This window comes from Echiichthys vipera, assembly GCF_963691815.1.
Source record: "Echiichthys vipera genome assembly, chromosome: 4".
Classification (NCBI taxonomy): Eukaryota; Metazoa; Chordata; class Actinopteri; order Perciformes; family Trachinidae; genus Echiichthys; species Echiichthys vipera.
In genome coordinates, this window is record NC_139829.1 from 28,850,169 (window position 1) to 28,877,996 (window position 27,828).

The 27,828-nt window shown below is 40.1% G+C and overlaps 1 protein-coding gene across 1 annotated transcript in view; it reads right to left on the reverse strand.

Moving 5' to 3' along the window:
• Window positions 1-27,828, reverse strand: part of galnt9 (polypeptide N-acetylgalactosaminyltransferase 9) — a gene marked incomplete at its 5' end in the record, with an annotated part of 99,671 nt that overhangs the window by 53,100 nt on the left and 18,743 nt on the right. The window contains 2 exons of the mRNA XM_083913196.1: window positions 10,570-10,744; window positions 16,855-17,021. Of these exons, the coding sequence (XP_083769322.1) occupies window positions 10,570-10,744; window positions 16,855-17,021 (342 nt within the window). The remainder of the gene's footprint in view (window positions 1-10,569; window positions 10,745-16,854; window positions 17,022-27,828) is intronic.

The following is a 27,828-nucleotide window of genomic DNA, read 5'->3' on the forward strand; positions in this document are numbered from 1 at the left end:
TATGGAAAGATAAAAAACCTATACAAAGTAATAGAATAATAGACCAGTCAGTGTTAAAGGCAGAAGTGAACACACCACCATTACTACGGTTAGACATTTGGGGATATTATTTAATTAATCTTCTCATGGAACTCTTCACAAGAGCGAAAAGGTGTACTTCACACTATTTCTTTACATTTACGGAATAACATTGTATTGTGAGAAGGAGACTGGAGACAGGATGACAGAGATTTTATAGAACCTATTACATGTTAAAAAAAATGCTCTCAGATTCACCCATACAATCAAAAGTAATCAATATGGTAAATGGTAAAGTTTCTAGTCTTCTGACTACTCAAGTTGCTTTTACACTTTGTCACTATCTACTAAATTTCTAACTACCAATTCACAAGCGCCAGCGGTATGAATGTCGACCATCTAATCCAATCTTATCATTCAAACCAGATTCACACACCCATGTGTAGCACAGGGGGGAAATTTGGGGTTCAGTGTCTTGCCCAAGTACACTTTGATATACAGACCAGAGGAGCCAATGGTCAACCCGCCAATCTCTCACATGGAGGATGACCCACTGGTCATCAATCAATACAACAGCTCTACCATAAAGCCTACTTTTTAGTAGTGTTTCTATTGTTTTTCCTTCCATTTACATACATGACACCTCTGAATAAAATACAGTTCAGTAAAACACCATTACTAACTTTTACTTTAAACATTAAATTTACTTATCCTCCATGACAGTGTAAAAAAAACAGCATAAAAGTTGACTTGAATTGTACAGGTGTGCCTGATAAAGTGGTCACTGACTGTATAATCTTTAAAATCCCATTGGCTAGATATCTTCACCCGCCAATCACCAAAACCACATTGAGTGTTCTGTGTTATCAGCTGCTCCAACAAATCTCTGCTCCAGCAAATCAATTTCACTTTAAATCATCTCCAATATGTCTTCACGTTTGCGTCACTGTCAATGAAAATTCATTGATTTTGCTTTCAACGACTACGACAGTTTCGCTTGAGAACACAAAATATAAATTATCCGACAGATTATAATATATGAAAAATAAATATAAAGACAAAACAAATCAAATCGCTGTATTCACAAATTAACATATAGACAATATACAGACATGTCAATATCTGCCAGATATTCTTTTTCTTTTGTGGAAAGAAATGAAACAGACCTGACAGTTAGATTTTAGAAATGACTCTGAAAATAAATGGCATGAATTTCTTTGTGAAACCTTTTCGTACACAGGGCTCCAAAAAGATTCTTCCTGAAATGCTGAGATTCTACTCTTAAAAAGAGTAATTTCTTCAAAAATGCAGGGATTGATGAAAGCATGGGCGTTAAAAGATCCTTACCCTCAAATACTCAAATGTTTACCCATGTTTCAAATGGTCTTTTGAAATGTAGATGTACATAAATCTTCTTAATTAATTTATTTTTACTTGTGTTCTGTCATAGGTGATATCCTTACCATCATAAATTGCAGGTAAACTCAAGTCAAAGCAAGTTTTAGTGTATATAATGTAGATAGTTATTTCAAACCACCACACAGTTACTTGGAGGATTAGATCACCAGTTCCTACTAAGATCTTGTTAATTGTGTCAGGAGGACCAGAACCACTTAGGACATTTAGGATTTCAAACTATAACCCCACCACTTAGAGAAGAATGCAGTGGTTTTAAGAGCAACAGGTGACATTAACTGTGTAATCACTTTGGTGTCTCTGCAATAATGAGTACCTGCCTTTGATTGGTTTGGTTTGTTCACACCGCTTCACTCTGTTCACACTCAGATTCAACTATCTAGAAGTGTGATCACCTGTCTACCTGTATAGTGAAATGATGGAAGAGTGGAAACATAAGAGAGGACTATTTTAATGCTAGCATTTGTTTCTTGTAGAAATTAACTATACAGTCTGGACAAACAATGAAGTTTGCCATTGGAGACTCTTAGTATTGGAGTTTGAGGACAAGCTTATTTAATCTTTTCCACTGTATCCATTATTATGTGACTACACCCGAATGTTCTTATTGGACCCTGCATCACCTTGTAGTTTGGAGAATGCTAATGATTTATCTGGTGCAGTAAGTGGACCTTGGCATGATGCTATTGATGATATTGTCTTTTTCATCCCTCTTTGCTATGTCACCATTGCTGGAGATAAGATGAATTCTTCTGCTGAACACAGCCATAAGTGCCTGGATGGTGTCCTACGTGTCATGTTGCTGACTCTCACTGGTCCCATGCTGACTTTTGGCCTCTTCCCCTGAGACCTACACAGTCTCCCCTATTAGCTTATCCTCGGAGTCTCATCATTGTTCCAAGATTTTTCAAATAAATGTTTACTCATTAAAAATAGCTTGAATGATTTCACAGTTTGTATAGTAGTAATACAGGTTGTTACGGTGGCCATATTAAACACTATGGGTTCAATCATTGTGTTGCCTTATCTGTTCAGTATAATAAAATATGGTTCTTCAAATAACCCTCAGAAAACAAGTGTCCAAAAGGGTTTTCCTATGGGACAACCCACAGAATCTTTTGGTTCTAGTTAGCACTTTTATTTTAAGAGTGTAGGCTGTATTCAGACAGACAGTATGACACAAATAATGTGTTTTTTAACCTTAAAGCATGTAAACATGATCTAGTAGAATATGATCTCCCAAAATATAAGTATGAACCTAAAAAACAAGCATAATATGGGATCTTTAAGCCTTTTGACAGGATTCTTTGATGTAGCAGTGTTCCTGATGCGGTTAGCTGAGGTATTGCTGCTACTGCATCTCCTTCTACAGTCCTTAACCTTCAGGAGCTCTCTCTTCCATCCCGGCATTCATCTCCCTGTGTCCTTGAGGACACCAAAACACCCCAGCGCCAATCAGCCGCAGCTCATGTACCTCAGGGATCCATGAGGCTGATAAGATAGAGCCGCTCTGGAAATGAGGACACATCTGTTTTTGACAGACGAGCCTGTGTCATTCCTCTTCCTGTATCTGCCATTTCATCTGCATAACACTGAGAGGGTTATTTATCCACATCGGCCCAAATCATATTGTGTTCTATATTACAAAAGGATTTTTCCCCGTTTCCAGCAATGACTCATACAAAATTATGAATACATGTTGACAACCTCCATTGCCGTCCGCTCCACCATGCCATTTTTGGTGGTTCTTCATATTCAAGCAAGAGGCTCTTTTGATTTATTAACTCTTCGTGGCTGACTGTTTGTCTTTTATAATAGCCGGTATACCTCTGTGGAGTTTGCATCTGGCTGCACAAACATTTCTCGGAATAAAGCAAACAGAATGGCGCGTTATAAGCCAGGATAAATATCACTGTACAATAACAATTGATATCTGCTATTTTCAGCCTCAGAGAATGTTTTCACTATCTATCTGTCTGCCTGTGTCCAGTGCTGATGTGAAACCCTGCACCTCTCCCCTTTGAGATTACAGTTTTTATTTAGAATGTCCAGATCATCCATCCATTATCTGCAACCAATATCCCATTTGGGGTCACATGGGGGCTGAAGCCTATTCCAGCTGACATTGGGGAGGGGCAGGGTACACACTGTTCAAGTCGCCAGTTCATCACAGGGCTGACACATAGAGAGAGACAACATTTATATTCACATTCACCCCCTTCCCGACTTTCTACCACACTACTTCTCATGCCCGTGCTAGGACCACGCCCATCCTTGAACTCGGCCTTCATTTTAATCTCAGCTACAAACCTGTAAAGTTTTGTGACTGTATGTTGCACCACTGCAATGCTATTGCAGAGAATAAATCTGTATGCAGACAGACAAACACCGAGCAAAATACTCTAGACATCCTCTATAGTCGTTCCCACTACTTTAGGTGTTTTCAGGATCACATTTTGACATGATGACACACACATACACAGACACACAACGTGAAATCAGTACCTGTGTCGCTGTCACGGCTTGTATAAATTAACCTAACCTGCACATCTTTGGACTGTGAGAAATAACCAAAGATTGACCTACCTTATTTATCTATGATTGTAAATCCTTGATTAACATAACAGTCAAGCTAAGAATGAGTGCCGGGGGGATTGTGGATAGGAGTCACAGGGGGGTTTACAAATGGTGACAAAAGGGGGGTCGTAAAACACTGATAACATCCACTGGGGTCATAAACATGGGGTAGTGTGTTTTGTTACTTTAATGTCATTGTGTCTGTAAGGAGTTTGGTGTAATGGTATAAATGTTGAAGTGACTTGAAGAGAGGCAGAGATTGTTGAGACCCGGCTGTTGGTATGACCTCTCCTGTATGCATGCAGTATTTAGTAAAGACATGATTTGAGAAACACTGAGGACTCCAGAGAATTTCTTTCACAGGACCGTGGAAGGAAACAGGAGAAACTGGAGATAACCCACAGTAGTAATGGGATGACATGCAACACCAACACAGAAGGTTCAAACTCGGAACAATTTCCAGATCAGCAGATCTCAAATACATGTAGTTAATGATTCTGAAGCAGGGAATTATGAGATAATGATATCTAACTGTGCCCAGAATTCTGCCCAAAAGAGCAGCAGGGTCTTCAGAGCCTCAAATAAGATCTCATTTAATTCTGTATTAGACTTAAAGCAGCAGGAAATGGGAGTTACTCAAAAAACTTTATTTTGTTGTACTGTAACTTTCATGGATGACCCAAATTATCTATGTGAGAGCATGCACAGAAAAAGGACAGCTAATGTGTACAGCTGATGCCAGATAAAGCCGAGTTTGGTGAAATGATGCAGAAAGATGTTGAAGTTCAGCACAGCGATTAATTCAACATGTTAATTACAGATTTTCAAGTGAAACAGTCATGTGACTAAACTTAGGGTCACCTGGCTGGAGATACAGGACTCTTAACTGGAGACAAGCTGGTTTCAGCAGGAGTTTTGCAAGCTGGGACGATGAATGCATTCGTGGAAATTTTGTGCTTTTGGCCTTACAGATTTGTACTGTATCTGTATGGAACTGTACTGTACTGGTCCTGGCTGTGAAAATGAATATCCCTCTGAGACAATAAATCTAAAACTAATAGACAAATGGATACTTTTGAAGTGTTAAGAAGAACTCTGATATTTTATCATTCATGTTTGCCTTGTACATGTGATGCATGTTAATAGGACAGTGTGTGGGGTGTCTTTGAGAAAATCGTAATCTAAGCTTGCAGTGCCTCAAGCCATTTTTAAGTGCATTAAATCCTGCCTGGCTCTTTTAGAGAGCAGCTCAGACATGTAGAGCACATATTAATATAGGCCAGCCTGCTGCCACCCATAAAAATGCAGAAATCTAAAGAGAGCAAAAACGGTATCCGCACAGAATCTCAATTAATCTTGGCGTCAGATTTTTTGGGAGTAGAAAGTGAGATGCAGAAGCATGAACTGGAAAAAGGCTCCAACGATGCAATATTAGCCTCCATGTTGCTTCTAAATGCATTTGCTCAGGATGTGGTTGATAAGATACGAATGTAAAGGTGGCATACATCCGTCTTTCCTGTGGCTTTGAAGGTCTGCTTGGCCTGGCCTGTAAGTATGGCTGCAGCCTTCTTTCTCGTCTCCACGCAGACACTCACACTCAGAAACCCTGAGCCACTGCCAGACGGACATGATTTACTTTTGTTAAAGAGATATTTCCTCAGCCTTCAAGAATTCTGAAATGTATGTACCGCTGAATTTAATATATTACCACTCCACCTGCATGGCATTATAAGCTGATGGAGCTCCATGATAATAACAAAGGAACTGACATCAAATTTGGATGTGACAAATATTACATATTTCATAATTATAGGAGGCGGAGGTTGGTTTTTATCCCTTTCTTACTTTTATTTCCACCAGTTTATCTTATTCTTAGATACGCTCACCAGTTCACACAGCAGCAGAGCATCCAGAATTCATCAAAGTGTTGCTTTCTGAAGCATGTATTTCATTACAACCTCCCTGGAATGACAATCTTATCTCCAGCACACACTCAGCAAGGAGCCGATGTTACACTTCTAATCATCAATCGTTAATAACCTGAGATTGCAACTGTGCAGGGACTTAAAAAAACAAATAAATATCAATTTCCCTGCACTTCCCTTCAGCAGCTGCATGGCGGCATACAATCTTAATTACAACACGCTCCCATTTCCTGCCATCAATCCTGTTTATTTACAGCGCGTGCAGAGGGAAACGGGTCCTGTTTGGAGCAGAACGGACAAACGGTTGTCTCAAGGATGGATGGATATAAAGTGGTAGAGGAGATGGATTATGAACATTTAGCTGATGCAATACCGCCTTAATGATAGGCAACAATTTCATATCCCCGTATTAAAGCAGAGCAAAGCTGTGGAAATCTGATTCCGTCACTCCTCTGGTGGAAACCACTCGCTTCTTAACTCCTCATAAACCAACATGGTGTGAGCGAATGGGAAACAGCTGTCAAGTGCACTATCCAGTATGGTACAATTATGTCCGCTTTAACAGTAATGCGAACCAGCAATACATTTCAGTTGCAAATGTACAGCACCCTAGGTGGAATGCCATGCCAATGAATCACAGCACTGCAATGGAGAGCTGGCAGCATTGTCTCTGGCTCAGTATGCACAGGCAGGCAGTGGGCACAAGGTCATTGAGGGAGACTCACCACAATATCTGGAGGAACCATCCATCTCACTTATCACTGAATGTGCAATGGTGAATAATCATATTATGATAAATAGGGGGCTTCTCTCACTGAAGCAAATAGATAGCGTAGATACAACAAGTGAATCTGTCTGAATAAAGGAGCAACACAGAATGTTTGCAGACATACAAGAGATAATAAATACACAGACACACTCACAAAAGATATCTAAGCATCACGAAGGAGGTTCTTGAAGATGCCTGTCATCTCCTCCCTTGCTATATCCCTTTGCACTGCGTCTACTTGTAGAAAAATCAGAGGAATTCTGCTCTGCTTTTCATTGACTTCTGTAAATAAAACCTCACACAGAAGCAGCAAAATAAAAAATAATAATAAAAGCAGCGGATTATCAAAGGGAGATGGAGGCAGATATGTGGGTGAGGGTGTGTGGGGGTGGAACAGAAGACAGAGGTAGGTGAAATTCACTTGATGGCAGCAGGTGAACTAACTCAAAGGAAATTTGGCTCGACATGTAGAACGGTGGGTGTCGATGGCATGGAACGAATAACGAGGAGGAGGAAACCTATACGGAGGTTAGAGGGTTATGTGGGGGCATGAAAGACGTGTCTATTTTTGAGCAAGAACAGATGGGAAAACAGATGATGGCTCCACCTGGGAATCAATTATCATTTGTATTGCACCGAGACAACGATGCAACTTCCTCCCTAAGCGCCATTTGTTGGCTCGCCTCTCACAGTCTCCAGGCCTAAAGTTCACGTTCATGCTACACAACACTGTGCCGAGGGGCAACGATCAAGGTACATCAAATCACTATAAGGGTTACAAAGTCAATGTGTTTGTTGGTAAATAGCTGACTGATATAAGCCGGGTCATGGTCGCCCTGAACTTTAGTGCTTTCAGATCATCTTACAAAACCACGGAAGACGGGGACCTTCTTCAGTACTACAGCTAATAAAACAAACAGAAAGCTTGCTTTTAACTGAAGCATGATATGTGAGTATATGTTTGGTAGGGGTGTAACCAAAGATTCTCTATAGTAAAGATGCACTATCTTTCAGGCTATTCAGACTGCGCCAATGGGAGGAAATGGTACTTCTCCTAAGTGGGCGCAGACTCAATTACAAGTGTAGTGACTGTGTCTAATTTATTTAGATTTTCTTTTGCTAACAATAGGTTTTTAAACAGCTAACAGCCATAGGCATTCGTGAACATTAGTTGTTGTTAGCTTAGCTGTTCCCAAACCTTGGGCGTTTGTTGCTGAGACAGAAACAGGTCTCAAAGCTCATTTTCTCCTGATTTGTTCATCTGAAAAATGTCTTTTTAATGTCAGAATGCTAGGGAGATATGTGGCTCGTGAAAAATGGGTCCCATATTTACTTCAGTGACCTAATCTGTGTTCATGCTCACTTCTCTCGTTGGAATCGATACACTCAGGACCTGCCGCTAGTCTCCTAAAGAGGTCGGGGTAGTGACAAAAACATGTGACACAGATACAAGAAATGACTATGAGTTGCAGCGTCTCACTTCTAAAATGTCTCTGGGTAAATGGTTCTATCTGTATCTCGTTATTTCACATAAATATCTGTATTTGTTTGTATTCCAATAGTGAGCAAAGCCTACACCAGATGTGGTTAGAAAACATCCAGACATGCTTACTACTGACATATATACTCCTCATACATGCTGTATATATCAAGCTTCTCACAAAATATAAATAATAGCGTACACTGATTACATAATGAATAATGATTTATATTTGAAATCCACACTCAAAATTAAAATGTATGTCGAAACCGATTCTTAATTTAAGCTGTGTATCTGCTAACTTTCCAGTTGGGTTGATAACTGACCAAATCATGTTGGTAACACCAAGTATCAAGTCACGTAAAGTCAACGCCAAATTCAGAGCCTGAGAGCGCATCTGGATGGGACAGTGAATGGGTTTTTTAAAGTGCCTTAGCCGAATGAAAAGACAGAAATAATGCTGAGAGTTCTCTACCACCTTTTGCCGTCACTAAGCTCTCCTCTGAGTGTTTGACTGAGAGCTCGGCTCAGTTCCACACATGCAGAGCAGACTACGCCGCCCCTGCAGCTTGTTCAAGCTACAGTGAGTCAGTGCAATGGGGCGGCTACAATTTTCCAAACTACACTCAGACAACGCTTGCTGCATTGTAATATGATATGATTACAAGCCGGGATTGGCCACAAGTGTGGTTACACTTCCCCCAAGATACCCTGGTGGTACTGATATCGGTTCAAATGTGAACATCACAAATCCCTAGATGAAGTGAATAGTGAAAAGAGTTTTTAACACAGAGAAATTCAGAACTGTATTGGGCTATGTTGTATGATTTTTCTTTAATCATTGGAGTGTGTACATAATGGGAGGAAACTCATAAATGCCAGGCTGGTAAGAAGAGTCCATGGTTAGAACATTAATTTTTTTTTGTTATTTATAATTATAATTACATTATGGACCATAATGATTCATTTGGCCATATTGTATTTTTGTAAAGATGTGCATGCAAAAGTAGGAGGTAGGGATAAACCTAAAGTTGTCTGTGAAAGAAAAGAAAAAACAATATTGTAGCAGTATTTAGAGTTAGTTATTTACAATTTGAGTGGAGTTTTGATACTGTATCTCAATCTAAATGTGCATTGTCAAATTTGTGAATGCATGCACAGATCTATGTCTATTCACTTTATATACTGTATACTTTATACTATATGTTATACACATATCAAGGCGTACCAAGGTTATAAGAATCTTAAAATATGTAATCCAAAAACGGAGCACACGTGTTCACAAATCTGAGTATGCAAGTACAGGTCGTCCCTATTATCTCTCTTATTAGACACAAAAAATGTATAAATATTTGTTTAACATGCCTGGTATCTAGGTAACCAAAAACTGCATCGCTGGACACTGTAAACGATTTATAACAGGAACATATTTTTCTGCTATCCTCCTTTCCCCCTCCTCTTCTTCATCCTTCATCCTTCCTTATCCCTCTCCTCCCAGGCAGCTTCCCAAGGAACCACAGCAACACTTCATCTTCAAACACTGACAGCGTGACAGGCTCATATTAGGTGCCAATTACATCTATTTGAGTGACTTGTTTGCTGGTAAACTTAAGCAGCAGGCAGACATTGGACTGAGACCCCCAGAAGTAATTTCATATCGCAAAATAAGACCAGTGCCTGCAGGTAAAATTATGTTGAATTGCTGAACATTTGTGCTCTCTTTAATTACACTCACTCTCGTCTTTCACGGTATTTGGCTCTCTCTCTCTTGTCATAAGAGCGTATTTGCTGGACAGGTAGTGTCATTTAAAGTGGGGTGTCTTTTTATTCAGCTCTAACCAAAACCCATTACTCACAATGTTGAAAGGAGAAACCAGGGAGGAAAGCTTATTATATATTATATATATAATATTTAATATGATCTTCCACACCTTATGCCTTCACCTCGCACCCTATTTGCAGCCGATCTATCAGTCAATAACCCTACTTATCCATTCACAAGTCATCCTGTTTATTCATGCTTACTTATTTTAGTGCCATATTAAGCTGTGTTCATGGAGCTCTTATTGTATTTGAATTTATCTGGCTATTTAATACTTTGTTATTTATTATTATTTAGTAATTTATCTATCTTTCATATTAAACATATAAATGCGTACTTCTTATACGGGTCATTCTGCTGAAAAGTGCTGTGTCAGTGAGAACTGACCTGGCACTATATTAAAATGCCCCGGGCAGACTAAACTGCATATATTTCAACGATAACAATCTTACATGACATCCTTCTGTTCTGAGAACATGAAAAGGAAACAACAAAAGGCAAAGGTGAGGAAGGACAGGGGAACAGCTCAGACCTTCCCGTGTTAAACATGACCTTTACTTACCAGCCAGTGTTGAACTCAACGTGGGCATCAAAGAAGCCGACAACAGGAGCCGTGGCCGCATTCCAGCCATGTATTCTGGCTCGGATCAGGCCCTCCCGCTTACTGTTCCTCACGATCTTCACCAGGCCTGGGTAGCGTTTGTTCACATACTGGTCCAAGTTGAATTTCAGCTCCACTGAAAAAGGGCAGATTAGAGAATATCTTCCTTTAAATGACAGCACGACAACATTAACCAGGCAAATGATAATGTGCTTCCAAGATGGTCTTCTTGGTCTAATTTGCCTCGAGTCTTATGTCAGAACTGCAGTGAAAATGACTGTTATTATGTTATTGTTTTGATTATCAGCCTTTTAGCTAAAAGAGTGAATAATGGTACCCAGTGCTGGGTAAGGAACTTGAAAAATGCACTCAATTACTCATATTGCTCACAGTAAAAGTAATTTACCCATCATTCAACAACAAAACACATTTGTCACACTACAAATCACTTCACATACAAACTGTATGGATCTGGCCTTGCTTGCTTCGTAACCTTAGCCGATAGCGTAACTTGCAAGCGGCAATCCAACCATTTTTGCAAAGCATGAGAACTCATGTTACCTGACAACTAATTTATCACTGTAGCAGCCACTCCATAGCAATGCAATTTATGGAATATGGGCTCAGCAGATTTTTGGAATTAGATGGACTGGATGACTTAGACAATTAAATAATTCAAACATATTTTGGAGAGTAAACCAAATCAGCTGAGCAGAGATATAATCTGTTTTGATCACAAAGACATACAATCAATAAATGTTCTTGCTAATATTCTAGCATTGCTACTGCTCATTTGATTACTACTGAGACAATCTTCAAGGTTACTACACACTGTGTCATTACTCTAATGCATTCCACTACTGACGTCTTTATTCCAGCTGGATTATAACATCCCTCTGCTTCTGCACTCACAGGCAAGTTCTGCTGTCATCACAGGAAAGAAAAGTTTGCTGGATAAACAGCTAGTTGCACAAATTGCTGTCTGTGTTTCGTTGTAGGACAGATGACTGTTTGAGCTTCTCCTCTGGGTTACTGCCGAGCGTTCATCTCTCTAAGGGAGAGATTAATAAGGACGCTTGTGGCACACCGGCCGGGAACAGCATCAACACCTAGCTTCTGACTGTGGTTTGCAACATAAATCAGCCAGTGAAAGTCGAAAAATGTCAGTCTAATCCCCTGTGCGTGTGACTGAGGAGGACATGCAGTGAGTGGATGGATTGTCAGGAGTCTTTTTCTAGCTGAAGGTCTTAACATACAGCCGCGGCTGCTGCAGGGAGAGAGAGAGTGAATTTGGAAGCAGTGACCCTTGAAGCAAAGGGGTGAAAGCATTTGACACCAAATTAAAGCAACCACTCATGGGAGCATTGTCTTTTTCTGTCCGTCTCTGTCTGTGGAACAATTACTGGATATTTGAGACTCTTGAGTAGATTAAATCCTGATGATTCTTCTGCAATTTTACTTTACTTTACTTTTAGCTCAATTTAAATGAGCAAATTTCTACTGTTTAATATGAAGTGAGGATTTTAGGGCAACTTATAAGTTTGCTTCAATGCTGGGCTACCTTTTCCACCCACAACAAGTTACACATCAAAAGCAAAGCAAAAATAAAACAAAAAAACCTCAAACTTTAAAACACAAATAGCCTAAGCAGCAGTTAGCACTCCAGGCATGCGAAGAGAAGCTGGACACGAAGTTAGACCATTTATCTCTCTGGTATCTCAGAGCAGTAGCAGCAGCAAATGAGCATGCTGTTAGCATTTAATACTAATGTCACGCAAGATCATTTAGGAATAATGAGGTTCAACTATACTGCATTCCCATTTGGATCAGTCACCGTTAGAAGCGGCATTGCTCCTCTTTAAAGGCTGAGAGACCCTTGCGGTTTGGTTCGGTTTGCACTGAAGAAGGTTTTGAACCTGTGGGTCTCCTTCATCACTGGCCTACCCTGCAGATACAATATGATAAAATCTATTAGAGTGTCATAATTACTGGGCTTTGCTGGGAAGGAGAAAAGTTATGGGCCTCCCCCTGATCCTAGCAAATAAAACACTGGACTGCGTCCATGGGAGGAGAGTTATGGAGCGGGGGATATATTTTAAAAGACTAGTAGTGGAACAAAGCTGAGGATAAATACGTATCCATCATACTATGAATTTAAAATGAATGCATAGTAGACTGCGAGGAGCACCATGAATTCATTTGACGGCATGGGAGATTATAGAAGCTGCTGTTTTAAGGATGGATGGTAGATACGTATTGAATGTGTTTTGGATTATTTAAACTGTGGTAAGGCCTTAGAGTTACAAGCCTGAATAAAATCCTGCTATACATACTGACCATGTGCTCACTAACTAGTATATGCGTATTCAAATAAGCAGAAGGAATTCTTGCTTTCGATCTAGTAAGATCAGCCTCAGAACACTTTATTGGTTGTGTTTTGTTGTGTGTTGATGGTCTCTAACGGTGGATTTATCGACTTGTCTCAGGCACTGGTACGGAAAGAGGTCTGAAATTGATTGCTTCGATCGATCACGAGCAGACTAGTGAAGTTACCTATAAGATAAACTGGCTAACTGCACGTAATGTGATGTTCTTTAAATATTCAAAAACACTGTGGCCATAAGTAAAATGATACTCCTCATCCTGCCATAACATACAAATGTTGTGTGACACTGTAGCAGTAGACCTATGCATCCCTTAACTAATCTGTACAGCAATATAAAGGTCATCCACCTCTCACACTATTTGAAACAGCAGGATGGTGAATTGATTCATGCGTTTGTGACTCTTCCACTCCTAAAATGGTCACATCCACTTCATTTAATATGTTGCTCTGGCAAAGTTATGCTTCATCTTTCTCTGATTAACTGACATTGACACTGAAATTATGCAAACAAATAACAGGGATACAGCTAAACTGAACTTCATTCTTTTTCTTGTCTCTTTGTGTGTTCTCATCCCCTTTATCATTGTACATACCTTTTACATTATGATTTTGAATACGTTATTTCCATGGCCCAGGTAAAGTTCAGTCAATACTACAGAACATGAGCTGCTGTCTCTCGCTCAAAGCCAGAAACCATCACAAGTCTCAAACTTGTGATCTCATCAAATATGAAGTCTGGAGTTCCGCAGATGAATAGGAGACTGTTTTTGTTTTCCTTTTTTGGAGCCAACTGATTTTTATTCTATTGTGCTGTTGTCAGCCGTGAAACAGAAACAATTTCAAACAATTTCTCCCTGGGATTATTAAAGTATGTCTGATTCTGATTCTGAAAATGTCCCCATATACTTTGAACACTCCCATGGTGCTGTCAGTATCATCTATTACATCTTTCTCAATTCGTTGTCTGCGGAGAAGCTCCACGCGTTATACTTGATGACATCACAAATTTGAGTTTTAGCACTTTAGTTTTGGGAATTGGGAGGGAGTTGTTCATGCAAACTAATACTTTTGGACTTTCTTAAACCATAGGAATAACAAGTGTGAATTTTGAAAATGAGTGCAGGGTATTAATTCTAATGCTAGGTGATTGTATTACCTGCTCTATGTAAACATACTGGGCACTGCTGTGTGACTGCAAGTATTGCCCATTAATAGTTTTGTGCAACTTTTAATGGTATGTTAAATTAGAAAACTCTGGATCTAAACTGGATCAAGCAAAAATCATTATATAGTAAATAGAAACAGTATTACTCACAAGCAGGACAATGTGTCAGACAAATTTGTGCAGTATGTTAATGAGCAAACTCTACATTCTTTAATCAGATTTAACGCCATATTTAAAGTAATTCAGCTCCACTTGAAATGAAAACTACAAGCTGTACTCAACTGGTCCTCAGTTTATATCCTGTTTTCATTATATGAATCATTAAGTTATCAATTTGGTGGTGGTATTTGCTGGAATTGAATCCTGTAGGGCTCATTAAGCCATTCCTTTCTGCTAACATGGTGAACAACAATGATTTGGACTGCATAACACACACAGCCAAAACTCATCACTGGGAATGTGACTTTTGTTCACACTGCGGGAACCAGTGCTTGGAATAAACCTCTCAGCCACCAATAAATGTCAGCGGCTGTCCAGCCAGCTAAAGTAATGTGTCACGGCGACAAAGCAAACATGCTTCCTGCGCTTGATTTATTACGCCAGGAGTGAGTGTGGCTGTACCTCCACTCATCTCACTGAGCCTTGTTTAAATGAGAGTGGACAGGCAGAGCCATCCAGAAAAGGTCAAGTTGTCCTGCCTGCATGTTAATTGTCTAATGTCGCAGCAGAGCGACTCCAGAGAAACAGCTAACACTTCGGCGCGACTCATCATCACTGTTGGTAAACAGACAGTAAGAGCCGCTGACGGATGTGTCGGACACACAGTGACCTGAATTGTAACTGAAAGCATCAACACGGCACACTAATCTTAACTGCTAGTCTATGATGCTTTACAAGCAAAGACTACCAAACAAGTGACAGAGGCAGAATTTGTAACATGCTGTTTTGCTCGCTGCTGTTCTGTTTTGGACACGGCTTGTACATCTGTCTCAATTTGTTACTTCCTCTGGCTGGAGACAACTTTTTCTAACAGCTCTGATGACATGCCATGCCTGAGGTGTTATTCTGACAAATTAGGTGAATCTCCAGGGTTTAATTAGCAGGAATGGGATGCCAATTTTGTGGATGAAATATCAGGATATCAGACACACATTTCATTCATTGATGAAGGTGGTTACTCATTCTCAGTTAAATACAGGAAAATGTCTTTGTTCAGTTGTACTCTCTTTTTATAATTGCTTGAACCTACATTTGTTGATTTGGTTTTGGAGGCAGTGCAACAAACTATAAATACACAGATGACTGTGCACCTTATAAAGTTGATATGGTGAAGCTGTTAGCAAAAGAGTTGCCTATTTACAAATCGTGTAGACACGATAAACAGTCTTTTAATCCTTTCGTATTATAAAAATATTAATTATAGCAGCTTTTAAGTATTCCAGAGTTTTCTGCTGATAAATAACCAATTATGAAGTTACTCAGTGTACTTAAAGGATTTCATTATGGACTTGAGTTTCTATTCTCTCCTCTCGATGACATTTTATGGGAGGGAGAAGATGTAACTTCAAATACTATCAGAGAATAGTCCAGTCTTTATATTGAAAACAGAGTTGTCCTTCACAAATCTATTTCAAGAAAACCCCTGTGAGAGTCAAATTGTGTGGGGCAGACCGACATAATGAGAGGAGGGGTCAGCTTCTGTCTCTGTCTACACTGGTTTTTAACGACTTCCTGTTTAATGGTAGGCAGTTAGAGCCTCAGCGGGGGGCGAAGATGTGCCAACGGTGACTCCTGCTCGGCCTTCTTTCAGTATGTTATTCATGCGCCCTTTTCCACTGCCAGCCTGAGGGAGGCAGGCCTGTTACTCTGTGCCAAGTGAAGGAGGGCCAAGTGTCATCTGGAATCTAGTTCATTGTCCCTCCCTCTGCAAACGGGAAAGCTTTTGGGATGTGGAGTTGAGAATCGTCAGCTGCTGTGAGCGGCATGGTGCGGAGGCAACTGAAGCATTTGCCTACATCGCCATGGAGACAGCAGTACGCAGCAGTTTAGGAAAGGATGAGAAAAATCCCATCCCTTCTTTTTCCTCTTTTTTAAAGCTATTTTAAAACCCGGTGTTGAAGAATCCACCGTCAGGGTTTCTCTATCCATCCCTTGTTACTCAAAAAAACAAACAGAAAACTGTGTCTCACACACACACACACACACACACACACACACACACACACACACACACACACACACACACACACACACACACACAAACACACACACACACGTAACTATAGCCTGAGACGGCTCACAACTCTGGCAGAGTGTCAAAAACATTCGACTCACTAATTTGTGAATGATACCTGAGTTCAGATTCCACCAGGGAAGACAAGACATGATAAATAGGGTGAGTCTCTCAACTGAATAAGAAAACAGCAGCATAAGAAGATGAAAAACTGCAGGTTCTACAGGTTTCATGATGTAAAGTCTGAGATGTTTCCCTTGTAGATGAGACACAATTAAACATGCTGCAAGAAGGAAAGGACCAGAAAGATATCGGATCAAACCTCAACTAATTCTGGCAAGATCTCAATGGCTACCATCAGTTCACGTTCAGCAGAGCATATACAGTACTTGCTCGGAGGTCATTCATAAAGTGATGATTCTTATGTTTTCATCCTGTTAATGAAGCTGTCAAAGGTCTTACCACTGTCACTGTTGTCGTCCACCAGGATGATCTCCTTGAGCATGTGCGCTGGTGTGTGGTTGACCACACTGTGGACGGAGCGCAGGATCACTGACAGTGCCTCATTCACGAAGATGAAGACCACAGAGATCTGAGGGAGGTCCTCTGAGTACGTCAACTGCTTGCACCTGTCAAGATACATTAAAGATTATTAGCCTGTGCAAAGACTACCTGGACTTCATTTGCATATCATTCATGGAGAAAAACAAAGCTTTCTCTGTACAGGTTTTGTAGGCGCAGACACAACTGACTAGATATGCTGTATACTCATTTGCTTTCTTGCCAAGAGGTAGATGAGAAGATTGATGCCACTGTCATATCTGTCAGTTAAATAACAGGCTTCAGCTCAGCGATGGTGTCTCCCTGCAGAGCTCCAGGCTCAAGCCCACCTCAAGCGCTGGGACCCATCACCAGGACACATAGTGGAGAACCATGTGTTGATTTAATTTCCCTTTCAATAAATAAAAATGACATGCCACTATTTTACATTGCTAAACATATTTTTTCATCACACTTATTATCATCAAGAAATAAAGCAGCCCTTTGAGATTTACATGACTCTACCACATCCATTGTACAGTACATGTCACTGCATAAGTAAGCTAAGCCACAAGACATCCACCAATGACACCAAGGTTAACAATACAACCTTAACGTTTCACTATAACCGTAACATATAACTCTATATCATTAGCTACAACTCTTGAATTTTTGTATAATGTAATAACAGTACAGCAGCACCCCCTTTCCCAAAAATTGTTGATCTTGCTAGCTAATGACTGCATAGCTTTGTAAGCTAACATTGCTGCTATACTGATGTTATCTATGCTAAACAGTGATAAGATTAGCATTTAGTCTTCAAACAGTGGGAAACACCTAGCCTTGCTCTGCACACAGGTAAGAAAATACGCCTACCAGTACAATTAGCTGCTAGCTTTAGCTAACCTGTAAAGATAAGAGTGTCATCAATCTTCTTATTTAACTCTCAGCAAGAACTACATCACTGAGCGCGACAGTCACTCTTTTCTGTCTTTGTTCACGCACTCCTGCCATACATTGTAATTCTCACGCAGAAAAATAATTGATTATATGCTGCAGCGCAGGAATCAAGCGTGTCTCCCCTGGAGTTTAGCCACTTACCAGCTAATCAAAAAAAACACATGGGTTACGCAATAGCCAATCAGAAAATAGCACTGTATCTGGGTTAGTTTTAAAACAACAACCGAGGAAAAAAAATTATTCAGCAATTATTCACGCGACTCTGCTGCGAGCATCTTGGAGCAAACAATGACAACTTGAGTGCTGTTAGAGAATGTTGCACATAAAATAGCTGCTGAGTTAAACACCCCATTCTCTTTCCCATCCCCTTCAACATTAATTATCATTAATTATTCCAGCAATATTAAAGCAGAAAAAAAATAAGAAACAGTAATTAGTGCTTAAGAAAATGTGAAATTGTCAACCGTTATAATTAGTTAATTATTACACACAAGCTTTTGAATAACTGAAAGACCATGTGTAAACAAGTACCGTAGAATAAAGACATTCACATTGTTCCTGGGACACATAAAAGTTCCCTGAAATCTCATACATAAAAAAACCCTACACCCTTATGGTCCTCTTGCACTTCCTCAAGAACTCCTGGGGCCACCTTTGTCTGACCACTGACCATCAACCCACTTTGAAATCAACAGTACAAGCCTTTCTAACAGCAGAATTTTGTCAGAGCAGGAAAATCACAGGTGTAACTAATGACATTAAAAATGGCTTTGTTTAGGTGTGCTCATGAGCATGCGCAGTAGCAGGATCCAAACCCAGGCATACATGATTAGTTACACCTGTTTGAAATGTTCACAGAGAAAGGTCTATTATGGCTCAATCCCAATGCAACTTGCAGACTTTGGAGGACCATCCCAAGACAAGTAAAAAAGTGGCAGAGTCACCCAAAAAAAATGTCAGTTTCATAGTCTCACATTCCCATTGTGTCCCCACGGTGCATACAGACTTTTCCAAAAACAAAAAGACATGTCCTGGGTAACTTTTTTCTTAAAGCACCAAACCAACAAGCAAAAAAACAACCAACCCAGTCTTCTAAGACATCATTTGAAGGCCCAAATCCATTCGATGATGAAGCTGCAGCTCCAAGACCTTGATTTTTTGTACTGTACTGAAACTTCTGCTGCAGTATAGCGTCCATACTGAAACCATATTCTGAGCAAAAAGAACATTTATCCAGGGCCAGGAGAAAAATGTATGTATTTACTTGTTTTGACAGGTTGAACAAGTAATCTTTGGTAGCACCCACTATATTTGCCATTATCAAGACTCAGAAGAAAAGTTAAATAAAATATATGGTCTTATATACTTTCAAACAGTAATCCTGTTTCTATCGACGTGATCAGAAAACACTTAAACATATTGACCCTGTCTACAAACTGTTCAATGCCAAAACAAAATGTTTATAGCACACATTGTCACAGTTAATGTATTTTGTATATTTCCCAACAGTATCAACTTTGGATTAAAGGTGTAAAACTGTGGAATTCCAGATAGGACGAACTAAAAAGTTGTCTGAATCAATTTAAAAGATTGTATTTAACTAAACATATTGAATCATATAAACTTGAAGACTGCCTTGATGTACGTATTGTATAAACTGTTCTATAGGTTTAGTATTTAATTTGGTGATAACTGTGCGAGGGTCAGGGAAATCGGGGGAGGTCATCGCATGTTTGTGTTCTGTTGAAAAGGGGCAGAGAAATATAAGAATCCTTTCCATTCATGTAAATGTTTAAATGTATTATAAATGTGAATTGAATTTATCATTGTGTGTACAATGTAATGAATAGGCATTTTCATGAAAAGGAACAAATAAATACAAATACTTATAGCAACTAGGTATGATTAACTTTTATATTATTATGTTGGGGCAACTCAAATCACTTTGTTAATGTAAGGGAAGAATTATGGTAAAACACTACCTTTAGTAACCTAAAGCTAATAACAAGTGTCTATTGTTAAAAGTCATGTGTTTAGTAAAACTGTCAAGTACAAGCAAAAGAGTTGCCAGTAATCATTAAGTAGAAATGACTGTCCTCCAAAATGCACTTGACTAAGCAAATTAGTTGTGTATGAACTTCATTTTTAGGAAACAGAAATGTTCGCCGGAGCACTGCATTGTCTGTAGATGCACTAATAAAGGTTTCAATGTGTTTATCAATAGGCTATGAGCTGTAGGTGGTTGATTTCAACATACTGCCCCATGAAGCATACAGTGAACTTAGGGTAAAACACTACTGAGAACATACAACCATTTGAAAGGTCTCCTTAATGTGTCATATTTAGAAGATATTGAGCCGGGGACCATAGTACCCTGGGAACATACAGCTGCCCATTCTTATCCCCAGGGCATTAAATACTGCAGTTTTGTCAGGGCCCTCGGCATTGGGCACAGGCACACCAGGCACACAGAGCCACCCAGTGCATTGACAAGTGATGACAAAGGGTCCTGACAAAATATGTGAAGATTTGGAATAAGGACAGGTTGAAAATAGATATGTTTGTATGGAGCTCCGTCTGTTTGAAGTCTCTGCCTGTTAAAGTGAAGGTTTTTGTCGCTAGTGTGCACACGATTGCTGGATGAAAACTGTATGTAATACTTATAATAATAATTATTATTATTATTAAAGATAATGTAACTTGTTGATGCTCATGGGGGTATTCTTGGTCTAAGTCAAAGAGTGTGGTCTTGACCTACTCTATATGTAAAGTGTCTTGCGATAACTTTTGTTATAATTTGGCACTGTAAACAAAATGAACAGAACTGAAATTGTTCCCCTATGCAGCTAGCATGGCTAAAAACAAACAATGCTAACTGAATGATGGCAGTGTAGAGGATAAACGGCATTGTCTTCCGTTACTAATGGTCACATAGAGAAGCCAAATCCTGTCACAGTGGTAAAAGCAGCAGACGAGCAGCCAAAAGCCTGGGTTCATCCTCGGCTGCTGTGGGAATTTATTCAGTACAGAAATGGCAGTGGCTGGATGTGGAGTATACACACACATGCCTCTATACCGACACAGATATTGGAAACCTGGACACTGTCAGAATCGCCTACAGGGAAATGAATAACCAGGATTCTGTACTGTATAAATGAGCCCAAATATGACTAGGGTAAAACTGGGTTACATAACTGGGCATCCTTTTAAATCTTCCTGCTGCTATTATAATCTATCACCTTAGCTGTGCTTGTTTCTACTATTCTGTTGTATTAACCGCCATAACATATAGGTCATATTCACATTACTATAGATATTTTTATAGTTACTGGAAGTGTGTCTGTCTGTCTGTCTGTCTGTCTCTCTCTCTCTCTCTCTCTCTCTCTCTCTCTCTCTCTCTCTCTCTCTCTCTCTCTCTCTCTCTCTCTCTCTCTCTCTCTCTCTCTCTCTCTCTCTCTCCTTTTCTTCCTCCCCAGACAGATGTCCGTCCTCCACAGAGCTGGGTCTGTCTGATGTTCCTGCCTGTTATAGGGAAGGTTTTCGTTGCCACCGTACTCTACGGGGGAATTGTTGGGTCTCTGTAAATCATAAATAAATCATAGAGTGTGGTCTTTACCTAGTCTGTGAAGTGTCCTGAGATAACTTTTGTTATGATTTGGCACTATAAATAAAATTGAATTGAATTGAATGTATTCCATCTTTAAACCTGTGCCTCGTTCCCTTGATTTCACACAGTACATGGACTCCATGGTAACCTATTTTAACATCTGTGATTGGATTCCTACCTCACCGACTGAATTAAGAATACGAACTGCACTGAAAATACAATGGAGATCAAAACTTGATAACAAGTTATAAATACTTGATTTATTCTGAAATACTGTTTTTTTTTCCCTTATCGAATTTGATAGAATATCCGCTGTGGCTATACTACTACTGTGCTAGCATGTTTTTTATAACAAAAACTTTTACAGAAACAAAAAAAGTAACCTTTGTGTCAGTAGAGAAGATTTAAACAATGTTTTCTTAGGGCTACAGGATTAAAAATTTAAACCCACTACAGTTACTGAACTGTGGAAGAGACTGTGGAAGAGACTGAAGAAGAACGGACCAAGATCAAACCAGAGCAGTGTGAGAGAGTAGTGATGTCCTGTGGGCGCAGATGTGCTGAAGTCATTCAAAGCTGTGGCCTTTACACTTCCTATTTTTAAATACTATAGCCCGAAGAAAACATTGTTTAAATCTTCTCTTCTGACACAATAGTTACTGTTCCCTAATTTTGCTCACTGCTTATTTCACAAAATAAAGGTTTTTGTTGAAGTGCTTTGTAAAAAATAACAATATTTCAGAATAAATCAAGTATTAATACTCTGATCTCCAGTGTATACTATATGACAATATTAATATACATTATTCACTTGGACTGAGTGTTGCAGTCACAACACCCCTGTCAGTTCCAGTAAAAGTACTTTCTCACAAACGTACCGCGGCTTTGAAGTCAGAAATAACAATGTTGACTGGGCGGAAGCACTTATAGTAGCTGATCCCTATGGCAAATGTGAACACACACATACACACACACACACACACACACACACACACACACACACGCACACAACCAACCTCTTGTGAATCTTTCCACGTCGCTCCAATTAGGCTCCGAACGCAACAGCTGACAAACGCATTTCACCCACTTCTGCCTTTGTTTTCACATATCTTATTCAGCAGTGCTGACTCATGTAGGGATAATGATGTGGCTTTTGTAATTGTTGTGGTTGAATTATTTACAAGAGATTTTGACTGTAGTGAAACACTTGTAATGTTGTTCTTTATTAGAATATCATATTGACATTAATCAACTGTAGTGTAAACAAAAGTATGTGCTTGGTTTAGCTTCAGTTAAATCCCGCTAAGGTCTTGAAGTCTTTTGCCAAACGTCAGAGCGGAGTAGTGTTAAAGACAGCAACATATTGCATTTGCCAGGTGAAATAGCGTTCATGTGGGAAATATTAATGAGACAATATATTGAATTGTCAGAATGTATCAGCTTCTCATGCTATCACAGATTATTAGATGTGATAGAGGCAACGGGTATGTATGAAATTCCCTCTTGACAATCTGCGTTATGCAAGGACGTTATTTAGAAATGAACTGTCTTATCGTCCTAAATCCCCAATCATGGCTGCTTCAGTAAAGAGCATCCACAATCTTTACTAATAAGAAAACAGAAAGCCTTTATGTCCCAATCATAATCCTAAATGTCCAAATACTGTGCGATTTCTACACACAGGTGCACATACTATTAAAACCTCATCTTTACCTAAATGTAACAGTGGTTATGACACCTCTGATGCTTTCCATGTTTACTATACAGTCATATTTCTTTATAAAACTTGGCAGTGTAGGTATCAAAGTCAAAATTCTGCTACCTTGAACATGTTTTGCTCAAAGACAGCACGTTCGCTGCTCTTCCACCCTTGCTGTGAGCCATCTGAGCTCCACTGGTGCCCGGCGCCCTGATAACCCGGTGAACTGCGATGTCAGCTTGAGTCAGCAGCATCCATGGGGTCAGGCCGCAGGGGAACAGCAGCACGGCAGATGGATCTCAGCATGGTGCTAAAGTTACATCCTCCTTTCTCCACCTATCTTCGTACTCCACACTCGCTGGTTTTTGCAAGAGAGAATTTGTGTGTGTGTGTGCCTGTGCGTGCATGCGTGAGTGCGTGCATGTGTGTGTATGTGCATGCGTGTGTGTGAGTGTGTTTGTGCGTGCGTGCTTGCGTGCGTGAGTGCGTGCGCGTGTGTGCGTGTGCGGTAGGGGCTGGCATGTGTTAGCGGGTTCTCACCTTTCAACAATGAGAATTGGCAAGAGATGAACTAGCAATTATGTGGGACGACACAACAGATGGTATCTTATTTACTTGTGAAATTATATAGTACATGCTTTGCATATCAGCATACAAAAATATCTTTACTTTCCTTCTGGGCTTTACTTTATATTTTTTACTTTGCATATTTATCAGACACCATTTCTGGGAAAGGCACATTTGTCGCATCAACTTGCAATTGAACTAGTTGCTTTTAATAACGATTTTCTCAGAATTTAAATGTACTCAACTCATACATACTGTTCTGTTGCACTCTACTTTCATGCCCCAACTTTGAATGCAAAATATTTTCTACAACATTATGCAGAGTGTTTCTTCTTCCACAAAATCAAACTATCATTGGCCAAGTGGTATAGACACTGGCATACAGAGAACATAGTATTAACCTGACAAGACTTATTTTTTGTTTTTTTTCACCAACTCATTTTTGTTAATTAGCTAGCTACATAACAAACAGTTGGTTATTTACACATCCAGTACCAGTGCTAGTCTAGCTGGTAACCCAAGATTTGCTAAACTCACTAAATGGTTGAGGTCAGGCCCTGACCCTGAATGGTTAAGGTTAGGATAGTTCATCAGGCATACAAGAGTTCAATGATTACCATCTAGACACAATCATCTAACAGATACGAAGCAGCATTAGATTTCATCGGTGTCATAGTCATGTTTATTGCTTTTTTTTATTATTGGTTGACTAAAAATCTGCCTTGATCTTTGCTTTGTGTAGCACTACGATAACTGTGCAGAGTTCTGCCCCAGATTGACACAGTTTTGGATTTTAAAGTGGTTGAAATATAATACTGGGGCCTGAGATGCACTCAAACATCTTCATTCATTTAATTTTTCTTACAAGTCTCCTTAACGTAATATTGGCATTGATTCATGCTGACAATTTTCTGTCTGTAGTCTCCGTAGGCTTGTGCTTGCCTTTTTGACTGGGAAAGTTTAATTTCATGCACCGTTATCAATCACTTCCACTACTGCAGCCCACTTGCATCTGACAGCTGAGGTAATAAAAGGAAAACTAAACCACAGAGAGTGGTTATGATGGAGCAAGCTGCATACGTCTATCTATACTTTAAGCCCTTCTCTCGCGCTCTATTCGTAAGAGTAAAGGCACAAGTGTTTTGATTGATAACCCCTCCACTGTATCATTTCAGTCCTTCCCTGTGCATTTATGCTCTCCCTCAGCAACTCCTTTGTTCCCTCTCACAGCTTTCTGTATTGCCTCTCTCAATCAGACTTGCCAGGTCTATAAATACAATGACAAATCTGGCAGTGGGTTTGAGGGGAGATTTGCTCTCCTTTCTAGAGACACAACATGGCACAACTGTGCTAAACAAAGTAATGCATTCATCACTCCTGTTCAGTTATACGACCAGTGGAGAGACCGCGTTTAATGCATATTACCGGAGTAATATCTTGAAAATGTCAGAGGGGGCAAGGCAGCCTCATCGCTTCAAGTTAAGCTGTGGTTTGAGGCTGGATTTCAGTGCCGAGATCATAAAGTGATATTGTAGTTCCATTGCCCAAGTTACTGGATCCAATTTAGGGCATCGCTTAGCCTTAAATTTTTACCTGTCTGGAGTACCGGGAAAGCCTTGTAAAGTCGTAACAGGATGAGCGATCGACTCATCTGTTTGTAATGGGACTGGGCTCGCTGGCCAGCGCTCATAATTTGACCCGGAACAAGCTTTGACAGAAACAGAGCGCCAGATTAAGATGTATTCCAATCACACCTCCCCTTTCTCCTCCTCCACCAGCCTGCTTTCCCGGGCTGCTCCTCTGACTTTTTACCCACCGGCTGCTCTTATTTGCTGTGAAATTTCACATTAACCTCCCGTAACCCGAGCAGTGCAGGTAACTCCAAAGCAACTTTCCAATATGCGAGCCCTCCTCAGAAAGATAATCGTTTGCCTTGTCATTTCTCCCCCAACCCACCCACGCCCCTACACCCCCAATCCAGGAGATAAACTCTAGTGCTGGAAACAGCAACAATTGGCGGCAGGAACTCCTGCTCCCACCGAGACCTTACAATTCCATTCTGCAGTATCAGACGCTTAAGAGAGGAGGTAAGCCTTTTTCTTCAGCATCCCACTTTGGTTATCTCCCTCCCACAGACAGAAAAACACAACACGAAGGGTCCTTGGGCTTCACTTTAGTTTTGGGTTTAACCATTTATACCAAATATAAATCAAATCTTCGCCAGTTGCAATAGAGATACAGGTGCGATTAGGAGTAATTGAATATGAATCCCCTGAGAGGAGGAGAACTGGAGGGTGAAAAGCAGGTTTGATGCCTTGAATTGCATTTTTCGATTTATAAGTGACACAAGTTACATTAAACATCTTTTTGTTTGTTTTGTGGGCATCACTAATCTCCCCTGCCTTTGTTGTTTATCTCCCCACAGCCCAATGAGATGTTATCATAGATGAGCCTCCCAAGGACAGCGAATGGCAGGCTCAAAGTCTGCATAATATAGAGCCTACTTAAGTCCTTTGGTATCTCAGTTAAGAATGCCACTTGCAGAAGTGAAGGGCAGAAGAGAGAAATTCCGGCTGGTGGGTGGTGAAAGGGTATTACAGGTTTTTGTCTAAGAGACAATTGAGACTATAATTATTATGAATTGGTTTTGCTGCAGACAGGCAAGTTTGAAAAGAGAGAGACTTGACAATGTGCAGATCGTTCAGTCATGGCGATGGACTTTGCTTCCCTGTAGTCATCAAAGTCCTCTGCTCAATGACTCCTGTTCAATTAAAAGCCCATTAGACAAGAGGTGGCTGGTCCCTGCATTTAACCTCACTTCTGCAGAGCTGCAGTCACCTTTTGCCAAAAGGACATAATTACAGAATCCAAAGTAAGTCTTACATAGTGTATGAGGAAGAGACCTGGTTTAAACTGAACCAAACAGGATGTGAAAGCACCCAGAAAGTCCTCACTAGAGTCAGAACAATGCTGGCGGTAACAGCACTGTTTTGACTGTATATATATATCAATTTTTTTCCCTTGCAGTGCTTTGATGTTTCTCTTTAAAGGGCTGCTTAGGTGATGTAACCAGAAAAAGCCACGAAAACTATGTTTGCACATTGCCCTGTATTGATTTCCATTATGCTCCCAAACAAATGTACTAAGTCTTTATCACAGAGTGTACCTATTGAATAGCTGTCATGGAATGAAGCTTTACCTTGTTTGACACAACATGTTTTGCTTGCACTCAGAGATATGGGCTTGTTTATAGGGGTACAAAAAAATATAACATCAGATGCTAGAATGGAAGGTCTGCAGGGATGGACGAAGTCATGACCCGCCTGCCTCTGATTGGTAGAAGTCAGGGTAAGCCAATCGGAAGCAGAGAAAATGGTAAATGGATTGCGTTTATATAGCGCCTTTCAACCTTACAGGATAAAGCCCTATACAATTTTCTTCTCATTCACACACCACACGCTTTGGTTGTTATCGTTCCATTGAATACCCATAATCAGTGGACAGTTTTAAACGGTCTGGGAGTCCCATTGTGAATTCAAACCGTCAGGGTTTTAGCCGAGAGCAGGATCGAAATGCATGGCAACAGGTAGGAGACGAGAAGTCGGGGAAAAAAAAAAATTGATATGAATCAAAACGGCACAAGGAACAAACAAGCAGAGCTACAAACCATATATACGGCAAGGGACTGACAGGGAACAAAAGGGGACCAGGGTACATATAGACAAGAATTGTTACAGACAACACACAGCTGGGGAGGGCAACACAGGTGGTACAAATCAGGGCAAGGGAGACAATCCCAGACAGGGAAGACAGGGCACAAGAGGAGAGAAACCGGGAAAACTATCAGGACCACAACAAAATAAAACAGGATCATAACACAAACAAATGTTACTTGGGTAGGTTTAGGCAACAAAACTACAAGGTTAGGTCCAAGAAAAGAATGTGTTTTTTTGGTCAAAATACTAAAGAATGGTACGTATGAAATTGAATCTACTCTCTGGCTTCTGGTTTAACTTGGGACAAGAACTCAGGGCTTCTGGGTGAAAGTCCTGTGTATTTCAAA